The sequence below is a fragment of the Pongo pygmaeus genome, chromosome 13, assembly GCF_028885625.2.
Source record: "Pongo pygmaeus isolate AG05252 chromosome 13, NHGRI_mPonPyg2-v2.0_pri, whole genome shotgun sequence".
Classification (NCBI taxonomy): domain Eukaryota; kingdom Metazoa; phylum Chordata; class Mammalia; order Primates; family Hominidae; genus Pongo; species Pongo pygmaeus.
The window spans coordinates 17,193,864-17,214,127 of record NC_072386.2 but is presented as its reverse complement, the minus strand read 5'-3'; the positions used below and the strand labels follow the sequence as shown (position 1 = coordinate 17,214,127).

Below are 20,264 nucleotides of genomic sequence, written 5' to 3'. Positions count from 1 at the left end.
CAATTATAATAATACTTATGTTGAAAGAGAAGATAAATATCATGGATTTCAGCTTTAGCAGGCAGACTAATCCTGGATTGATAAAAAGCCTTGTACGTCTTCGTAAAATCTGGCTTTAATTAGATAGAAGCACCACCTGTAAGGCTGTTCAATGTGCTCTTTTGTTTTATTTATAGGGAAATGTGTCCTTCTCGTGTCCACAGCCACAGACTGTCCCTGTGACTTTTCTGAGCTCCAGGAGTTATCTGGCTCTGCCAGGCAACTCTGGGGAGGACAAAGTGTCTGTCACTTTTCAATTTCGAACGTGGAACAGAGCAGGGCATTTGCTTTTCGGCGAACTTCGACGTGGTTCAGGGAGTTTCGTCCTCTTTCTTAAGGATGGCAAGCTCAAACTGACTCTCTTCCAGCCGGGACAGTCACCAAGGAATGTCACAGCAGGTAACAGTTGTATTCCCATAAACCTGACATATCCACATGGAAATCATTTGGTAATTAGTGAGTGAGTGAGGCAGTGAGATGCTCCATGCCCCCACTAGAGGAACAGATTGCTGTTTCCTTTTAGACTTCTGTGTGGCGCACACAACCATCACTAAAGTGTTCTTTTGACCAAAATGACTATATATGAGAAATATGAAATGCATATTTCTGCAGACATACCTTCCCATATACAAGGAATACCCTTGAGCTCCATTTCCTGACAAACATATACCAGCCTCCATCCCAAAGAACTAGGGTCAGGACCTCATGGAACAGACAATACCCAGAGGCACGTTCCTCTCCTGTCCTCCTCCTCCTTTCCCTTCTCCGCCCCGCCTCTCAGGGTCTGTGCACAAATATTCTATACACAGTAGGCAATTGATAACTATCACTTTACAGGGAAAGATGCCTGGCAAATACCAAGAGTTCTTATTCTTTTGTTGATGGCTGATTCGTTTTCTGGGATAGCCGGGCACCCTGGAAGAATCTCAGCTCCTCCACTTACTGCCCTTCTGAAATGTAAATCACGAAGCCTCCTAAGCCTCAGCTGTTTTCACTTGTGAAATGGTAAACCTCAGATCTCCTTTGCAGGGAGAACAATAGGAAGGAAGTCTGATTTTATTAGCACAATGCCCACCCCACACACAGGCCCTCTCATCCCCACTCCCCATCAGGGCCTGTTTTTGTTGGGCAAATGCTAGGTTAGGGGCTTAAATCCCATGAAGCTGGACTGAGTTACAATAGATGGGAACTAATCTCACATGCAGTCAGATGTGGGCAAGTTTGTTAACTACAGAGCTGCTGGATTTTGATGATTGGATTTGGAGATGGGAGGAGCACTGGGTCCTAAATTGACATTGTGCTGGATTTTGATGATTGGATTTGCAGATGGGAGGAGCACTGGGTCCTAAGTTGACATTGTGCCTAAATTGGCATCAGAACTAAATGGGGGCTTTAAAAAAAAAAAAAAAAAAGCGTAATCTGAAAAAGAAAAAGGCACAGATGAAGAGGCTGACTTCTGCTTGAGACCAGGGGGTTATCATACTCAAAAAAAGATTCCTTTTGGCTGTAAGAGGCACACGTGACTATACTGCTATTAAATGTTGTGGTATGAAAGCACAATTTCAAGACCCGTGAAGAAATTCGGAGGGCGGGGCCTTATCTCAGTACTTCTGGAACAATCAGGCAAGTCCTGGGTGTTAGAATCTGTGTCCGCCTCACACAGGTGTTTCAGGGGAGATAAAACAGATATTCAGAGGGGACATATATTATTTTCTTTTAGAAATGCAAACCTAGTTTCCATTTCCTCACGAATAAGATTTTTTCCAAGAAAGGTTAAAATCGTGACTCACACGCAGATACAGAATGAACACATGTCAGAGATTTTCTTTTAACTCATTGATGAGAGAACCAGTGTTAGGGAAATAAGTAAAGATAAAATTGCCTACCAACATAGTGAATCAGTTTCACAAGGTAGAAATGAAATAGTCTTATTATGGAATAAGTATTAAGCCAGACTGTGATGTACATTTCAGGCAATCGCTAATGTGATTGCAAAGAAAGAAATTTCATCCATTTATATAGCCAGGCAGATACAACCCATTACATACATGTTCTAAAGATAAAGGACAACTTGTCCTCAAGTAAGAGGACTTGACAGCGCCGTTTGCTACACAGCCCATCTTACATTCACCTGGTAATTGGGGAGGCACGCTCCTTTATGCAAAGGAAAACTAAACTCCTTCATGTCTCTTTGACAAGTGGGTAGTTGCAACTTGCAGCCAGGCATCTATGTTAAACTCCCAGGGAGACAAGGAGATAGGAGCACTGCCTTTCTTGATGTTTACATTTCAAAGACATGTCTCCAAGGTCCTCAAGAAAAACACTCCTGGAAACAAGAAAGAGGCTAAATAAGATTTTGTTTTGTTTGTTTGAAGATTTTAAAGATGTACAAGTTTTCTGAAAGAAATGCTCTAAGGAAAAAAAGTGAATGAAAGTGTGTATCCCTTTTAGCACTAAGAAAGCTTTTGTTTGTTTTGGTTTGTGTTTACACTTACACCAGTAAGGCCTGTTTAAAGGAGTACCACACATTTATAGTCAGAAAAGAGATGCCGACTAGCTAAACTTGCTAATATCCAAAGGGAAAGGCAAATCCCTTACCTGTACACACTTTGCATCTCTATGGACAAGCATTATTTGCATTATTATCAATGTTCTGCAAGTTAACTTCTGTCACTATACAGCTGTAAAGTAACCTAGTCCAAGATGATGGTTTACAATCCTGTAATATCAGCTAATCTTTCCATTGAAAAGATATCCAGTAATCTCCTTTGCCCATTTCAAAGACTGCCCTCAATTTTTTTCCTACAGTAGTTGGTTCAGTTTTACTGCTGATGAGTTGCATATATTCTGGATTCAGTGAAGTGCTGAACAAGCACTTTGTCCGGTTCTGGGTTGCACAATAACTAGAATTAAATATAATTGAAGTTCTTAAATCTCATCAGGATTTTGCTTTAGCTCATGGCTTTGTGAGTGTGATATTTTGCCTCTGCAGTTAAAACGTTGTAGTTGTTAACAAGAGATCATCTTCATATCAAATGTGTTTAAAATAACATCTATGTTGTGGGCAATTAATTTAGTAACTTCTCATTGAAATATTTATAGATTCTACTGTATCTGATTTTCTTGTGCATAAACTATGGCCAAAGGCCAAATACAACCTAATAGAAAACAAAAAGAAAACAAATGTGGATGATAGATATGAAAACAATTATACAAAGATCTGCTTTTATTTGTCAAAAGATATTCTTAAAGAGGGCACTTTTTGCAGTTATAAAAAGAACATGTCAAAGATTTTGTTTAACTCATTAGTTTATGAGGGAATCAGTAAGATGTTACAGCTGCAATGATTTTGTGTATAATGTAAAACTGGCTTATTCCATGGGATGGGTTAGAGGAACCAGGAAGAAAGTCAATTGTATTTCTACCAGACAAAATTCATTTGCATGTCTATGGACAATAATCATTTGCCTGCTTTCAATTTTCTACAATTCACAGGGTGGTAAAAGAATTCAAAGAAGGGGCCAGGTGTGGTGGCTCACGCCTGTAATCCAGGCAATTTGGGAGGCCAAGCCATGCAGATCACGAGGTCAGGAGATTGAGACCATCCTGGCTAACACGGTGAAACCCCATCTCTACTAAAAATACAAAAAAATTAGCCAGGTGTGGTGGCGGGTGCCTGTAGTCCCAGCTACTCAGGAGGCTGAGGCAGGAGAATGGCTTGAACCCGGGAGGCGGAGCTTGCAGTGAACCGAGATGGCACCACTGCACTCCAGCCTGGGTGACAGAGCGAGATTCCATCTCAAAAAAAAAAAAAAAAATTCAAAGAAGGTAAAAGGCACAGAGACCTGCAGAATCATATAATCCTCGAGATTGTATTTAGACAGTGCCTAGTTTTACATTGAAGACATCCAGAATCTTGGTTGATTTTAAAGAATAATTTATTTCCTTACACTTTATGACTACTTCTGTTTCTGTTTCATACATCACTGAAGGTTAAAAGGGAAAACTAAAATATTAATGTTAATGTTTAATTTTTAAGAAGTACTACATTTGAAATGCTAATAATATACTAACTTCACATAGATACACGTTAGGAAGAAAAATAAATCAAGCACAGAGTCATTTTTAATAATTTACAGGTTTCCCAAGACTATCAAGTAAAATGTTAACTTTATAGGAAAATTTCTATTAGTCTAAAGTTTATTATGATATATGTAACTTCTGAAATAGTTTCGATCTTGGCCTAATTTTAAACTTCAGTGCAGAGTTAATTTAATAGGCCTCATGAAGCTAATCTTATTTTTAGCCCATTTATTGGCATGTGTCTTTGAAATATTACCAGGTAAAAGAAAACACGGAATACCTCTAGTGATTTTAAATACCTTAACATTTAAATTTGCCATCAAAGACAATTCATTATGTTACCAAATTATTTGACAAGATTGATTTCATAATTACTACTAAGAATCATAAAATAATGTGGATGTGAGTGTAAATATATAAAAATATTGTACATATATAAAGTACAACTCCAGTTCTTTCCTAAGCATTTTTTATCAAATATTAAATAATAGCTTTTATTTTATTTTATTTTATTTTATCTTTTTGAGACAGCGTCTCACTCTTTCACCCAGGCTGGAGTACAGTGGTGTGATCTCAGCACACTGCAACCTCCACCTCCCGGGTTCAAGTGATTCTTGTGCCTCAGCCTCCGAAGTGACTGGGACTATAGGCTAGTGCCACCATGCCCAGCTAATTTTTTGTTTTTTGGTAGAAATGGGGTTTCACCATGTTAGCCAGGCTGGTCTCGAACTCCCGACCTCAGGTGATCTGCCCGCCTCAGCTCCCAAACTGCTGGGATTACAGGCATGAGCCACGATGCCCAGCGAATAATAACTTTTAAAAGACAGTATAATTATATCTATAATCATAATGTGTTAATTCAGAAACACACGAATATATGTTAAAGATTTTAACTAATCAATGAAGAAACCAGTAAGATGTTACAATCAGTTTGGAGGATAATTCAAAGTAATGCACATACAGGCAGATAAGAAATGTCAAAATGAATTACAGACAGATATGAAATGGTTCAGTAACCAACTGCATCTCGCCAGGCACAAGTCATTTGTATTTCTATGGGTACAAGTCATTTTGCATTACTATCAGTTTTCTACAATTTATAGGGCTGTAAAATAGCTCAGACAGTGAAAGCAGGGTTTACCTTAATTAACGGGTGCAGTAAGACAGACATCCAGTGATCTTCCCCCATTTCAAATCCTGTTGCACCCCATAAGTTTGTGCAATTATGTGTCAACTTTTTCTAAAAAAAACTTTTCACAATCATTCTTGACATATTTTTTATCAACTCACTTTCTTGATTCTTGTAAAATATTTTTGTTAGATTCAGTAAAGCAAGTAAGTTTTGCATTTGAAGATTGAACCAAACTGTGTTGTTTTTATCCCATTGTAAAGGCTCCTAATGTATATATTTGATAATTAAATTCTAGTTACTTTAAGCAAATTACCAGAATTTGTTACAGTGATTCTTCAGAAAGAGTAATATTTTTATTCATGTGTTATTTTCGTAATAACTGAAATTTTTAAATTAAAGATAGGTGGTTAATTTTTTTTCAGTGATACATGAACATGTAAATACCAGTCTTCTCTGACGTATTCAGTGATCTGAATCAAATTGTTTTCAAGTGTTTCCAGAGCTCATAATTTAGAGTTGTCTCTGACTGACTGTATTTCCTCCAGGTGCTGGATTAAACGATGGGCAGTGGCACTCTGTGTCCTTATCTGCTAAGTGGAGCCATATGAATGTGGTGGTGGACGATGACACAGCTGTTCAGGCCCTGGTGGCTGTGCTCATTGATTCAGGTGACACCTATTATTTTGGAGGTAAGAGAAGGCAACTGAATGACACTGGCAGTGGAACCACTTTTTATCTTTATTGCTTTGCATTTTGAGTCTTAGTCAAATTTAAACCAAGTTGATACTAAGAAATAATTTCTCTAGCCATGAAATTAATACCTTTTGAATTTGTAAAAAACATGAAACATTTAATCAGTTTTTCTTCCCAATACAAAAATAAGTATCTGCAGAAAGTTTACTTGCTGTTTAAATAACTTCATATTTTCATTTAACATTAAAAGAAAAATATATTTGAGCTACACATAGTAAATAAGTGGAAACTTTCAAACATCAATATCATAATCGTATCTCTACAACAGATAAATCCATTTATACTTCTAACAGTTAGCTTGTAAAAACAAAACAAATCATACTATCTGAAGTCATTGGCTTACATAAAATATTACTTATATATATAAGCCTACATCTAAATCTATACTATTGAATCATTATTAGTACACAGCTCAGTTTATAGATAGATGGATAAATATTTTTTACAGGGAGAAGGCGTAATAGGAAATATTATACTGATTATGAAGCACTTTCAAAACATTGACAATAATAAACAAATATTAATTAATAGGAGATAAGCATATTAAATGAATCCAGTATAATTGGTGTTACACTGGTGCAAAGTATTGAATGTTTGCTTCCCCACCCCAGATTCATATGTTGAAATCCTGACCCCCAAAGTCATGGTGTCAGGAGGCTTTGGAGGGTAATTAAGTCAGAAGGGTGGAGCCCTCATGAATGGAATTAGTGCCCTTATAAAAGAGGCCCAAGAGAACTCCCTTGCCTTTCCTGCCATGTGAAGTTATAAGGAGAAGACTGTGGTCTGTGAAGCAGACACTGCATCTGCTTTGCCTCAAACTTAGACTTTCCAGCATCCAGAACTGACAGAAATAACTGTTGTGTAAGCCACTTCGTTCATGGGATTCTGTTAATAGCAGCCCAAAGTGACTATGAGAACTCATACAGCTAAAGAAATGGAAACAAGTGGATCTTTTGATTATAAAGGAAGTTTGGATTTTTTTAAATTAAAAGGACCACTAGGAATAACAGCAAAACCCTGCTATGTATTCTAGAATGCTCCTGTGAGTCCAAAGATTAAGCTTTTACATCTGGAAACCACAGTTAAGAGAAACAATCACATGAGAAAACTTGTCACATGGGGGCATGGATGCCTGTACCTTACAGCATTCTGTTATCATCCCATATCACCACATATATGATAAGAAAACTCATTCTCAAGTAAGAAAGTTTTCAACTAGGTCCGAAATTCCATGCTGGACACAGATACAGAGAGCCACTTGCACTGTACCTAAACACTGAGGTGTTACTGAGGTAACTTAATTACTTGTAATTCTTACTGGAAAGGTAAATATATTCGACCTTTCTTAGTAATGAAAATTGTATGTAAACAGAAATATAGATCTAGTAATAGAAGACTTGTTATATACATGCAGTCCTATACATTGCATTTTACCTCATCAGTATTTGTGGTGTTTCGCAAAGAATATGTACTTTTCCAAATATACAGCCACAGACATTCAAAGACTTCACTGAGCTGTCCTGTGGTACACAGGTGTATTTAAATTGTTAAAGAAAATTAAAATGGCCTGAGCTATCTCTGACCAGACAAAGCCTTGTAAGTGGCCTTAACTTTGCTTGATTTACCAATATAAGCAAAACTTAACTTGAGCTATTTCTTGTAAATGGCTTTGAAAATAAAAAAAAGTCAAACTTAAGGCTAACCAATCAGAAGCCAATTAACTTACATAACTAGAGACTTTCCAGCAGGATCAACCAAATAAGGCAATTGTATAACTACAACCAGTGAAAAATTTGCTACTATGTTTACCTTACAGAAGCTGTCCCTTTTTGTTCCCTTGAAAGGATCCCTGAACCAGTTCCCATTTGAAGCTGCTTCAACAGTGATTCATGAATCACTGTTAGCTCAAATAAACTTTTGTGCCTCCATTTACCTTTTATTAATGGATACATTTATATCTGTAGTTGGATGCTTTTTTCCTCTAAGCAGACACAAAGTAAACCTGAAGAGCTTAAAATTTTTATTTCTTTCTTTATTTATTTTTTTTGAGGCGGAGTCTCGCTGTGTCCCCCAGGCTGGAGTGCAGTAGCGCGATCTCGGCTCACTGCAAGCTCTGCCCCCCAGGTTCACGCCATTCTCCTGCCTCAGCCTCCTGAGTAGCTGGGACTACAGGCACCCACCATCACATCTGGCTAATTTTTTGTATTTTTAGTAGAGACGGGGTTTTCACCATGTTAGCCAGGATGGTCTCGATCTCCTGACCTTGTGATTCGACGGCCTCGGCCTCCCAAAGTTCTGGGATAACAGGCGTGAGCCACTGTGCCAGGCCAAGATTTTTAAAATTAGTTGATGCCTTGATGTATCTTGAGTGGATGATGACATAGGAGTCCTCAGAGAAATGCAGCCATGCCCGCCAGCCTTTTCAGAAGAGCGAAGTTGGCTTAAGGAATCATCATCGTTCCAAGATTGTTAGTGATCTGAGAAATTTCATGTGCTGAGGATGATGCCAACTTAAGGGTTTCCGAGTATGAGCACCAGGATACCTCCTATACCTGCTCTCAGCCATATGTGGCATCGACAATTGTCTCTAACCAAATTTTTCCAAACCAAGTAGAAAAAAACAGTAAACGGAACAGAGATTTTTTTTTTTTTATTAGGATGGGACTGAAATCTGTCCCTCCTTCAGGATGAGGGCTGTAATCTCTATGACAGAAACAGATGACAGAGTTTGATCCACACTACTTTGTTTTCAGAACTGCTAGCTCAGATGGAATAGGTCCATAAAGAAACTAATGAAATAAGCAATAGAAAATCTCAAACATTATGGTCTTTGACAATGTATATTCATATATAATTCCCATTTCCTTCAGAAAATACGTGATGCTTCTTTTTTTTTTTTTAAACTTATTTTAGATTCAGAGGTATACATGTGCAGGTTTGTTATGTAGGTAAATTGCATGTAATGGGGGCTTGGGGTACAGATTATTCCATCACCCAGGTAATGAGCAGTTGTGGTGTCTATTGTTCCCTTCTTTGTGTCCATGGGTACTCAATATTAAGCTCCCACTCATAGGTCAGAATACATGGTATTTGGTTTTCTGTTCCTGTGTGAGTTCACTTTGGATATTGGCCTCCAGCTCCATCCATGTTGCTACAAAGGACATTATCTCATCTTTTTTTATGGCTACATAGTATTCCATGGTATATATGTACCACATTTTCTTTACGCTACCATTGATGGGTATTTAGGTTGATTCTATGTCATTGCTATTGTGAATGAACATGCACGTCTGTGTGTCTTTATGGTAGAAGGATTATTATTCCTTTGGGTGTGTACTCAATGGGGTTGCTGGGTCGAGTGGCAGCTCTGCTTTAAGTTCTTTGAAAAATCACGAAACTGCTTGCTGCAATGGCTGAACTAATGTATAATTCCCCCAGCAGTGTATAAGCACTCCCTTTTCTCCACAGCTTTACGAGCACCTGTTATTTTTCGCCTTTTAAATAATAGCAATTCTGACTGGTGTGAGATGGTATCTCATTGTGGTTTTGATTTGCATTTATGTCATGACTAGTGATGCCGAGGAGTTTTTCATATGCTTGTTGGCCACATGTATGTCTTGTTTTGAAAAGTGTCTGTTCATGTCCTTTGCCCGTTTTTTAATGGGGTAGGTTTTTTTTTTACTTTCTTGTTAAGTTCCTTATAGATTCCAGACATTAGACCTTTGTCAGATGCATAATTTGTGAATATTTTCTTCCAGTAGGTTGTCTGTTTACTCTGTTGATAGTTTCTTTTGCTGTGCAGAAGCCCTTTAGTTTAATTAGGTCCCATTTGTCAACTTTTGTTTTTGTTGCAATTGCTTTTGGTGTCTTTGTCATGAAATTTTTGCCATGTCCTATGTCCAAAATGGCATTTCCTATATTTCCTAGGTTATCTTCCAGAGTTTTTGTAGTTATAGGCTTTACTTTTTTTTTTTTTTTTTTTTTTTTTGAGACTTTAGAGTCTCACCTGTTTCCCAGGCTGGAGTGCAATGACACGATACAGCCTCAACCTCCCAGGTTTAAGAGGTTCCCCCGCCTCAGCCTCCTGATTAGCCTGGACTACAGGCACGTGCCACCACATTCAGGTAATTTATTATTATTATCATTATTATTGTTTGTAGAGACGAGGTCTCGCTGTGTTGCCCAGGCTTGTCTCAAACTCTGAGGCTCAAGCTGTCCTCCCACCTCACCCTCCCAAAGTGTTGGGATTATAGGCATGAGCCACTGCACCTGACAGGTTTTACATTTTATTCTTTAATCCATCTTGAGTTGATTTTTGTATATGGTGTAAGGAAGGGGTCTAGGAACTGCTTATGGTTAGCCAGTTATCCCAGCACCATTTATTGAATAGGGAGTCCTTTCCCTACTGCATGTTTTTGTCGACTTTGTTGAAGATCAAATGGTTGTAAGTGTGTGGCATTATTTCTGGGCTCTCTATTCTGTTCCATTGGTCTGTGTGTCTGTTTTTGTACCAGTACTATGCTATTTTGGTTACTATAGCCTCGTAGTAGAGGTTGAAGTTGGCTAACGAAATGCCTCCAGATTTGTTCTTTTTGCCTTGGATTCCCTTGGCTATTCAGGCTCTTTTTTGGTTCTATATTAATTTTAAAATAGTTTTTACTGGGTCTTTGAAGAATGCCATTGGTGATTTGATAGGAATAGCACTGAATCTATAAATTGCTTTGGGCAGTATGGCCCAATATGGTTAAAAACCATATTTATTATTCCTATCCATGATTATGGAATGTTTTTCCATTTGCGTGTCATCTATGATTTCTTTGAGCAGTGTTTTGTAATTCTTCTTGTAGAGATCATTCATCTCCCTGGTTAGCTGTATTCCTAGGTATTTTATTCTTTTTGTGGTCATTGCGAATAGGATTGCATTCTTGATTTGGCTGTCAGCTTGCATGTTGTTGGTATATAGGAATGCTACTAATTTTTGTACATTAATTTTGTATCCTGGAACTTTGCTGAGATTATCAGATGGAGAAGCTTTTGGGCAGAGATGATGGGGTTTTGTAGGTATAGAATCATATCATCTGCAAACAGAGACAGTTTGACCTCTTTTTCTCCTATTTAGATGCCTTTTATTTCTCTCTCTTGCCTGATTGCTCTGGCGAGGACATCCAGTACTGTGTTGGGTAGGAATAATGAGAGAGGGTATCCCTGTCTTGTCCCAGTTTTCAAGGGGAATGCTTCACATCTTTTGCCCATTCAGTATGATGCTGGCTGTGGGTTTGTCATAGGTGGCTCTTACTATGTTGAAGTATGTTCCTCCAGTGCCTCATTTGTTGAGGGTTTTTAACATGAAGGGATGTTGAGAAAATACCTGATGCTTCTCTAGAGACAAATATATGAAAGCAAACAACATTTCATGAAGGAATGAGGAATATTTTGTGGCAGCAAGAATGAGAATGACTCTCCAAGATGCCCTGGAAACTGTGAATATGTTACATCACATAAGGGATTTTGCAGATGTAATTAAGGTTGCAGACCTTAGGAGATGATCGTGATTCATGCAGTGGGCTCAGTGTAATCACATGAGCACCTAAGAGATTTAACTCTGGTTGGAGGCAGAAGAGACACAGAAGAGAGGTGTGGGTGAGGGGAAGCCAGAGAAACTAGAAGCAGGAGAATGTTTCTGCACCATTGCTGGTTTAGAAAATGAACTGGGCACTATGAAGAGCAATGCAGGCAGCCTGACATTGCTGAGAGGCCCCAACTACCAGCCAGTGACGAATTGGGACCTCACTCCTACAACTACAAGAAGTTGAATTCTGCTCTAACCTGTGCTTGGACACACATTCTCCCCTAGGGCCTTCATAAGGAGCCCAAGAATACCTTGATTTTGTCCTTGTAAGACTATAAGCAGAGTCATCAGTCCAGCCCTCCCACACTTCTAAAGTGAGAGATAATACAGAGAATGTTTTAGTGATTTGTTACAGTGATGATGAAAAGCTGATACACATTCCAACCTCCATCAGATCCATTTACAGACATTCCCATTCAGTTCTAAACCCTTGGACAATGGCCAAAAAAAGAAAGGGTTTCCTCAAACACACCCTGAGAATATACTGAAAAAGATGATATCTATCTATCTATCTATAGATAGATAGATAGATAGATATAGATATATATCCAGGTGTGGTGGCCCACACCTGTAATCCCAGCACTCTGGGAGGCTGAGGCCAGCGGATCACCTGAGATCAGGAGTTGAAGACAAGCCTGGCTAACATGGTGAAACCCTGTATCTACAAAAATATTAAAAAAAAAAAAAATTTAGCGGGGCATGATGGCGGGTGCCTGTAATCCCAGCTACTTGGGAGGCTGAGGCAGGAGAATCACTTGAAAAAAAAATATATATATATACATATATATATTTTTTTTAATATATATAATAAAATATTTTTTAAATATATATATGACCAAAGAGAATAGTTTCAACAGAAAGTCAAAACAGCCAACACAGTTTCTGTGTTTTGTTTTGTTTGGATTGTGTATGGCCTTCGAGTGAAGTAACATACATGATCATGAACCATATAGGGACACAGTGACAGAAATGGGAAGGCTGATCCATGATCATACATGCATACATACATACACTATGGATTCCAAAGTCCCCTTTGACCTGAAAGTATGAGAAGAGCCCATAACCCATTTGAAATAGATATGCAGCAGCCACAACCCAAATTGTATATGCATAAGTAAAGTTGTCCTTATTTCAGAGATGATATTATGGATTGAATTGTTTTCCCTCAAATTCATATGAACCCCAGAATGTGACCTTTTTGGAGATAGGATCTTTGCAGAGGTAATCAAGTTAAAATGAGGTCATTAAGGTGAGCTGCAATCCAATATGACCAGTGTCCTTATGAAAAATGGAAATGTAGGTGCAGAGACACACAGAGAGGGAAGACGCTGGGACAACACGCAGGAACAATGCCTCAGGAAGACAGAGGCTTAGAGTGTTACACCTGCAAGGCCAGAGCTGCTTACTGGGTTCCTCCCTGACCCCAACTCCCACCTGAGGCTGAGCCTGATCCAGGCCTTACCACCCACTGCTGCTACAGTGCCATAAATCCTTTTTAAAAAATTAAAATATTTATTTGACAAATAAAAATTCTATATATTCAAGGTATACTATGTGACGATTTGATATAGGTATACACTGTGTTCTGATTACTAAAGTCAAGTTAATCAACACATCCATCACACCACACATAGTTACCATGTTGATGGCAGAGGGCAGTGAAGACATTTAAAATCTGCTCTCTTACCAAATTCCAGGTAAATAAAACAGTATCATTATGTATCACCATGCTGGATCATCATGCTGGATCCCTTTTGTTTCATGGGGTTGTATCACCATGAAACAGTATCACCGTGCTGGATCCCTTTTGTTTCATGGGGTTGTTGAAAAAAGACTACAAATTAAGGACTGGAATGCATGTCTTCCAGATAGGCCTAAATAAAAGATCACACTCGGGAACCGATTTTAAATAGACCACCCTTTATGGAGCGTCCCTTCATCACTGTGCCCAACGGAGTTGTAACAATGCTAAATGAGTGCCGTTACCTTTTTCACTGCTTTATGTGCTGGTTTTATTGCACCATACAGGTGTCCCCGGAGCCTTGGCTCCTCTGGAGCATCTTATTGATTTCCCACTGCCGCATGAAGAAAGGCCATGCTTTGCCCAAAGTGACTAATAGTTTTACTCAGTCGGTTATTTCAACTGATTTTTATTGCCCAGTAATGATGCAGTGAAACATTTTACTAAGTCAGGGAGCGCATCAGCCTTTCCTAGACAATAATAAACAGAGTATTTGCCAGCTCAGTCAATGATTGAGTACAGCCAAGAGACACTGCAGCCTAAGAGAGGGCGGTCAGAGTGGGGAGGTCACAGAAGGGTGCAATAAATCTTCTGCCCAGGGATGTTTACTCAGAAAATCCTTGGTCATTAGAAATGTCATTTAACTCTGTAAATAATAAGATACATTTGCTAATCAATGCTTGAGGTGCTTCCTGAGGGTATTGGTATAGTTTTGCATTTTACTATCTTTTTTCCAGAATCGTTTTAAAATTATGTTGGAGACAGCACAATATGAAAGTAAAATTCGGCCGGGCGCAGTGGCTCACGGCTGTAATCTCAGCACTTTGGGAGGCTGAGGCGGGTGGATCACAAGGTCAGGAGATCGAGACCATCCTGGCTAACATGGTGAAACCCCATCTCTACTAAAAATACAAAAAAAAAAAAAAAAAAATTAGCTGGTCATGGTGGTGGGCGCCTGTAGTCCCAGCTTCTCAGGAGGCTGAGGCAGGAGAATGGCATGAACCTGGGAGGCAGAGCTTGTACAGTGAGCTGAGGCTGCGCCACTGCACTCCAGCCTGGGTGACAGAGTGAGACTCCGTCTCAAAAAAAAAAAAAAAAAAAGTAAAATTCATCCCTAAAATTGGCTGTCAGCATGGAAATTATAAAACTCATTTTCTAAACTCTGACAGTCATTCAGAGCAAACTTTCCACAGAGCAACTGTGAAAACAGACAATGTCAATCTGCAAAGTTTCTGATTGTTTTCTTTCCTCATATTCCGAGGTGTGCATATGTGCCTCAAATTATATTAAAACATTTGCTATAGATGACAGATTTTATAACAAAAAACAAATAAGCCAATATATCCAAGACCTGTCATTTCAAAAGTAAAATATTTAGGAAGCACTAAAAGGGATAAGAATGAAAGTAGTATTCAGTTTTTTAAGTGATACTAAATAAAGTTGATTACAGAAAATGATTTGTCAAAGTATAAATATAGTATCACCTTTAGGGTTTAAATTCTACAGGTGAGATTTTATAACGTTCCGTTATTCAAGAGCCCATTTCCATAAATATATACATGCTAATAATGTTAGAAATGCTTTTGAGTTATTTTTATGCGTATCATAATTTTATTCATTTTTACCGTGAAATAGATCATATATGTACAGTTAAAAAATATTGCTAATTTTTCAAAAGAATGTATATATTGTTATATGAATATACCACAGTTTATCAGTTCTACTGTCCCATCTTGCTATTGTTAGGCAATTTTCATTTTCGTTTTTAGATTTGCTTTATAAAATTTAGGGCAGTGGTGTTTGTTTTGTTGTTTTGCTTTTTTTTTAGACAGGGAGTCACTCTGTTGCCCAGGCTGGAGTGCAATGGAGCAATCACAGCTCACTGCAGCCTCTGCCTCTCCAAGCTCAAGCACTTCTTCCACCTCAGCCTCTGGAGTAGCTGGGACTACAGGCCTGCACCACCACACCTGGCTAATTTTTGTTGTTATTGTTTTTCTTCGTATTTTGTAGAGTTTTGCCATGTTGTTCAGGCTGGTCTGAGGTGATCCACCCACCTCAGCCTCCCAAAGTGCCAGGATTACAGGCATGAGCCACCATGCCCAGCCTAAAATTTAGTTTTTAAAATATTCTTAACATACCTAGTTTTTCCAGTGAATTTTGCATTCCTTGTGTGTGCTTTTGTAACTTTATTTACCCATCTGTATAGTAAACTTAGGGAAACACCAGCTCTAACCACCATGTTTAACAGCATAAGCTGGTTGTTAAATTTTACTGATGTATATAAACCCAAAATAGATCATTTCTTCACATAGAAACAGCCTTTGGTTCTGCTAGTATTCATTACTCATTTTAGTAATTTAAAGACCACATGACCCAAATTCTTCTTGAATGCTGTGCAGTGTACTGAAAGAGATTAATAAGCCCTTTTCTGTTTTCTCAGCGAATTTACTTCTTGGGATATTTCTGTTCATACGGTTTCCTATGACACATAGCGTCACTAAGAGTCAAATAAGTGAAGCTGAAAAGATTAAAATTAATCCTGTGATCCAGTTTTAATAATGAGTTCGTTTCATTATGTTTCTTTTTCCTCTCCATTTGTTTTATACTGGCCTGGAGAAAACAGGCTTGATGGATAAAATGCACAGTATTTTCTTCCTAACTAGGTTATATATTTAGAATGGCCTGAATATGTACAGCTGCAGACAGTAACTTCATTCCTACAATATAACATCTATCAGTGATTGAAACTAGTCAGCTGCACATTTTATTTATTTATTAAAAAGGATTTGGATTTTTATACAATATTTAAAAACCACAAAATGAGAAGGGATCAATCAACGTATACCTTGAAAGTCTTTCCAAGAGTCTCAGTATCCAACAGCCATGGAGGCTGTGACCTTTTTCCTTCTTTTCTCAGCCTGCTGGTCATTTAAGGGTCATCAGAGATGACTCATTCTCTAGTTCTTAAAATCAAACTTCTTCCACCAAATCCAAGACCCTGAATTTGTTCAAACTGTAAAAACATCCTCTTGCCACCTGTCCACCAAAAGATCTTCTATTCAAGTGAACAACAGCTTTAATTGCTGACTCAACTCTCAAATTCTAAAAATGTCTGTACTGCTTCATCATCAGGGGCACTAGGAATTTCACATGTCACACATTTTCCAACTTTGCCATATTTTTCATGGCAAAATTGGGAAATACCGTGGACTTTATCCATCAAGCCTGTTTTCTCTGAGCCAATATAAATTGACAATGGAAAAGAAAAAGAAGCATAACAAAATGAACTCATTATGAAAACTAGATTATACTCTTTTCAGTTTCACTTATTTTATCCTTAATGATGCTATGTCTCATAGGAAACCATATCAACTGAAAAATACGTCATCACACATTCTTCCCTGGTTTCAGCTTCCAAGTCTTCTTCCACCTCCCCTTCACCAGCCATGTTCCTTAGTAGGACCACCTTAGTAGGACTCAAGTATTTCAGTCAGTGGATTTGTACCTGATTCTTCAATGCATCTTTCTCTGCGGCGTCACCCACGATGATCTTGCCGCCTGGTTTGCTGGTCTTCCCCACCGGAAAGGCGGCGCGCAGCCCCTGCTGGTGCTCCCCGAGGCCCTGGCCTTCCCGGAAGCCGCGCTTCTGCATGATGTTGTGCGCCACTGTTCCCACCACGTTAGCGAGGAAGGAGCTGCTAGGCCGGTTTGGAGATCTCAGTCTGTCCTGTTCTTCCTTCACTGGGGGAGGAATGGCTGCTTTGGAAGACCGTGACTGAGGTCTTGAATCCTCTTCATAAGGAAAATCTCGGGGTGACTCTTTGTCTTTCTCTACCGGAGAAGTGGGAGGGGCAATGGCAGCTCCACCCTACTTCTTTTCCTCCTCTCTGGCTCCTAATCTTTCCCTTCGTCAGAATCTGGATTTGGTTGCCTTGATCAGAACTCCCCTAACTTCTTGCCTGTCTTTAGGCCTCTTTTCCCTTTCTTCTATTTCCTTTCGTATTTCTAGCTCCTGCTGTGTCTGTCGTTCCTCTCTTTGGCACTTCACTACTTTCTCATAATCATAAAGAAACATAGGATCATATTCGTCAGCTAAAGGAATCAGAACGTCCCCTGCAAAAACCCACTGGGAGCAGGATCCTTCAGCCCAGCTGCTGCATGCCGTGGTGTGTCCCCAATTTGCAGGTAATCTGAGGAGCCGCCTGGCTTTAGGTCAATGACTGGGGCAAGAGCTGCACTGTTTCTAACTTTGGCTCTTTGCCTGAGTGAGAGCTGCCTTCCTCACCTGAAGCTGAGACTGCAGAAGTTTGACGTTTTGGAACCTGCCTTCTGCTTTTGAGTCACTGGTCTCCACTCCCAGGCCATCGTATGGGGACATCTTTTTTTTTTCAGTTTAATGTTGCCCTGCTGACTCTACCCATGGGTAGCCAGGTTAATATGAAAAAATGAAGAAGAAGAAGAAAAACCCACCAATTTCCTGATGCCAGATAAATGGAAAATGTTATTTGCACCAAAGAAACTTTGAGAGACTTGGAACAAATCACTGGTGGATCTGGATTTCTGGATCTCACTAGATTTATTTTAATAGAAAGTTTAGGCCAGACGCGGTGGCTCTCGCCTGTGATCCCAGCACTTTGGGAGGCTGAGGCAGGTGTATCATCTGAGGTTAGTAGTTCAAGACCAGCCTGGCCAACAAGGTGCAACCCTGTCTCTACTAAAAATACAAAGATTAGCTGGGCATGGTGGCGGCAGCCTGTAGTCCCAGCTACTGGGTAGGCTGAGGCAGGAGAATTGCTTGAACCCGGGAGGCAAAGGTTGCAGTGAACCGAGATCGTGCCACTGCACTCCATCCTGGCAACAGAGTGAGACTCTGTCAAGAAAGAAAGAGAGAGAGAGAGAAAGAAAGAGAAAGTCTAATTCGCAGATGCAGACTTATCTTCTGTACTGTCATTTGTCCATTCTTTTTTTTCTGGTCTGTGATTTCATCTTTTTGAAGTGTTTTTCAAGCAGCACTCTGTACGGTTGCAGGTTGTGCATATAGCCTGCATTTTTTTTCATTCATGCCTGAAATAGAGATTGACTGAAGGTCAAATTCTTTTAAACTTACCTTTATGGAATCTTTCTGCTATTCAATGCCATGCCTCCTTCCATGATATTGAGAATACAAAATTGACTGTTGTATCACCAGTCCTCACATCCTTCTTATAGGAAGTTGCTAGACCGAGAACTTGTGGCAGCACTGCATTGAAGCCTGTCACTGCAATAACACGCAGTGACAATTTTCTTGCCAACCTCATATGCTTACACAAATGAAAATAACCGGGCTAAAATTTTCATGGGTCTTAATATCTTTATTTGTTCGATTTCATATCCATGCAGTACTTTATGATTAGAATTTGTCCTGAAAGTTTCATAACTTTTTGGGGGACACCTGGATTTATTTTAGTTTTTTTTTCTAACAGAGTTATTGAATTCATTTTCTTTTAAGAATAACCTGGCTGGGTGCTGTGGCTTACGCCTGTAATCCCAGCACTTTGGGAGGCCGAGGCAGGTGGATCACGAGGTCAGGAGATCAAGATCATCCTGGCTAACATGGTGAAACCCCGTCTCTACTGAAAAAAAATACGAAAAAAAAAAAATTAGCTGGGCGTGGTGGTGCGTGCCTGTAGTCCCAGCCACTCGGGAGGCTGAGGCAGGAGAATGCTGTGAACCTGGGTGGTGGAGCTTGCAGTGAGCAGAGATCACACCACTGCACTGCAGCCTGGGCGACAGCGCGAGACTCAGGTCTAAAAAAAAAAAAAAAAAAAAAAAAAAAGATAACCTAAGTTATGTGTCAGGAAACACCACATGGTGAAAGAAAGATTAGCAGAACTGTTGGTATTCCTATAATTCATTACTGGAAAATATTTATTGAATTAATAATCCTAATTCTTAACTTAAGGTGTTTATTTCTTAATGATTAGTGAGATGCAGTAGAATTATACAAAGTTCACTCTCTATTCCATTCTTCAGAAGGTTCTGCTGTACCATTTAAACTTATATTTCTTTTATAAATAAAAAATATAAAAGATTTTAGTCTTCAAACTTTTAAACAAATATGGTGTTAAATGTTAAACTTCCAAGTGTCTGTGAGATTATGTATAAAGTTTTGATAAGCTAAAAAGAAGCCTTAAATATGAGGGAGGCTTTTACTTTAGGAATCTAAAGCAGAAAATATTAAAGTTAAAGAGATAAAGCTTCAGTTATTAAAATAGAAATCTAAACACAACATTTAATTTTTATGGAACTTTTAGGGAGGAAATAAGAGTACAGGCATTGAGAGGTGCTTCATTGATTCCAGTAAGGAATCTTCATTGACTATTTTTTGAAATTGGGCTAGTGATTAACAATACAAGGTCAAAGAGAGATCAATGAAAAACACATAAGTACAAATTCTATACTTCATTTTTTTCATTTTAATGAACACTGTAAAGAAAACTCAATCCTCTAGTGATAAATATTGATGTATATTTACTATAATCTTTGGAGAAAAGGGTATTTGCATGAACTCAAAGTGTCATGCCAAATATTAGATTTAATACCTAATATTAGGTTTAATACCTAATATTTGAATGATTGGGAAAAGAAAATAAGAAATTATATCTCACAAGTTTGAAAGAAACAATACTTACAGAATCAATATAAGCAGGCTTCTTTTTTAAAATAAGGCAAAGGGTAAAATTTTTCAAAAGCTATGTAATTCCATAATATACAATTAAATTAATTATTAATTCAATTTCTCTTGTCACTGGCATTACACCATTATGAAATGAGGTGCTTCTTTCATATTTGTATGTTAAAATTAAGTATTCATTTAGATCAGAGGTAGACAAATCACGGTCCATGGC

At 38.6% G+C, this 20,264-nt stretch overlaps 1 protein-coding gene and 1 pseudogene across 1 annotated transcript in view; one reads left to right on the top strand and one right to left on the bottom strand.

The window, feature by feature from the left end:
• Positions 1-20,264, top strand: part of LOC129044583 (contactin-associated protein-like 3) — a 141,982-nt gene that overhangs the window by 38,832 nt on the left and 82,886 nt on the right. Inside the window, 2 exon segments of the mRNA XM_054502590.2 lie at positions 177-438; positions 5,800-5,943. Of these exon segments, the coding sequence (XP_054358565.1) occupies positions 177-438; positions 5,800-5,943 (406 nt within the window).
• On the bottom strand, positions 16,348-17,755 carry LOC129044584 (splicing factor 45-like; annotated as a pseudogene).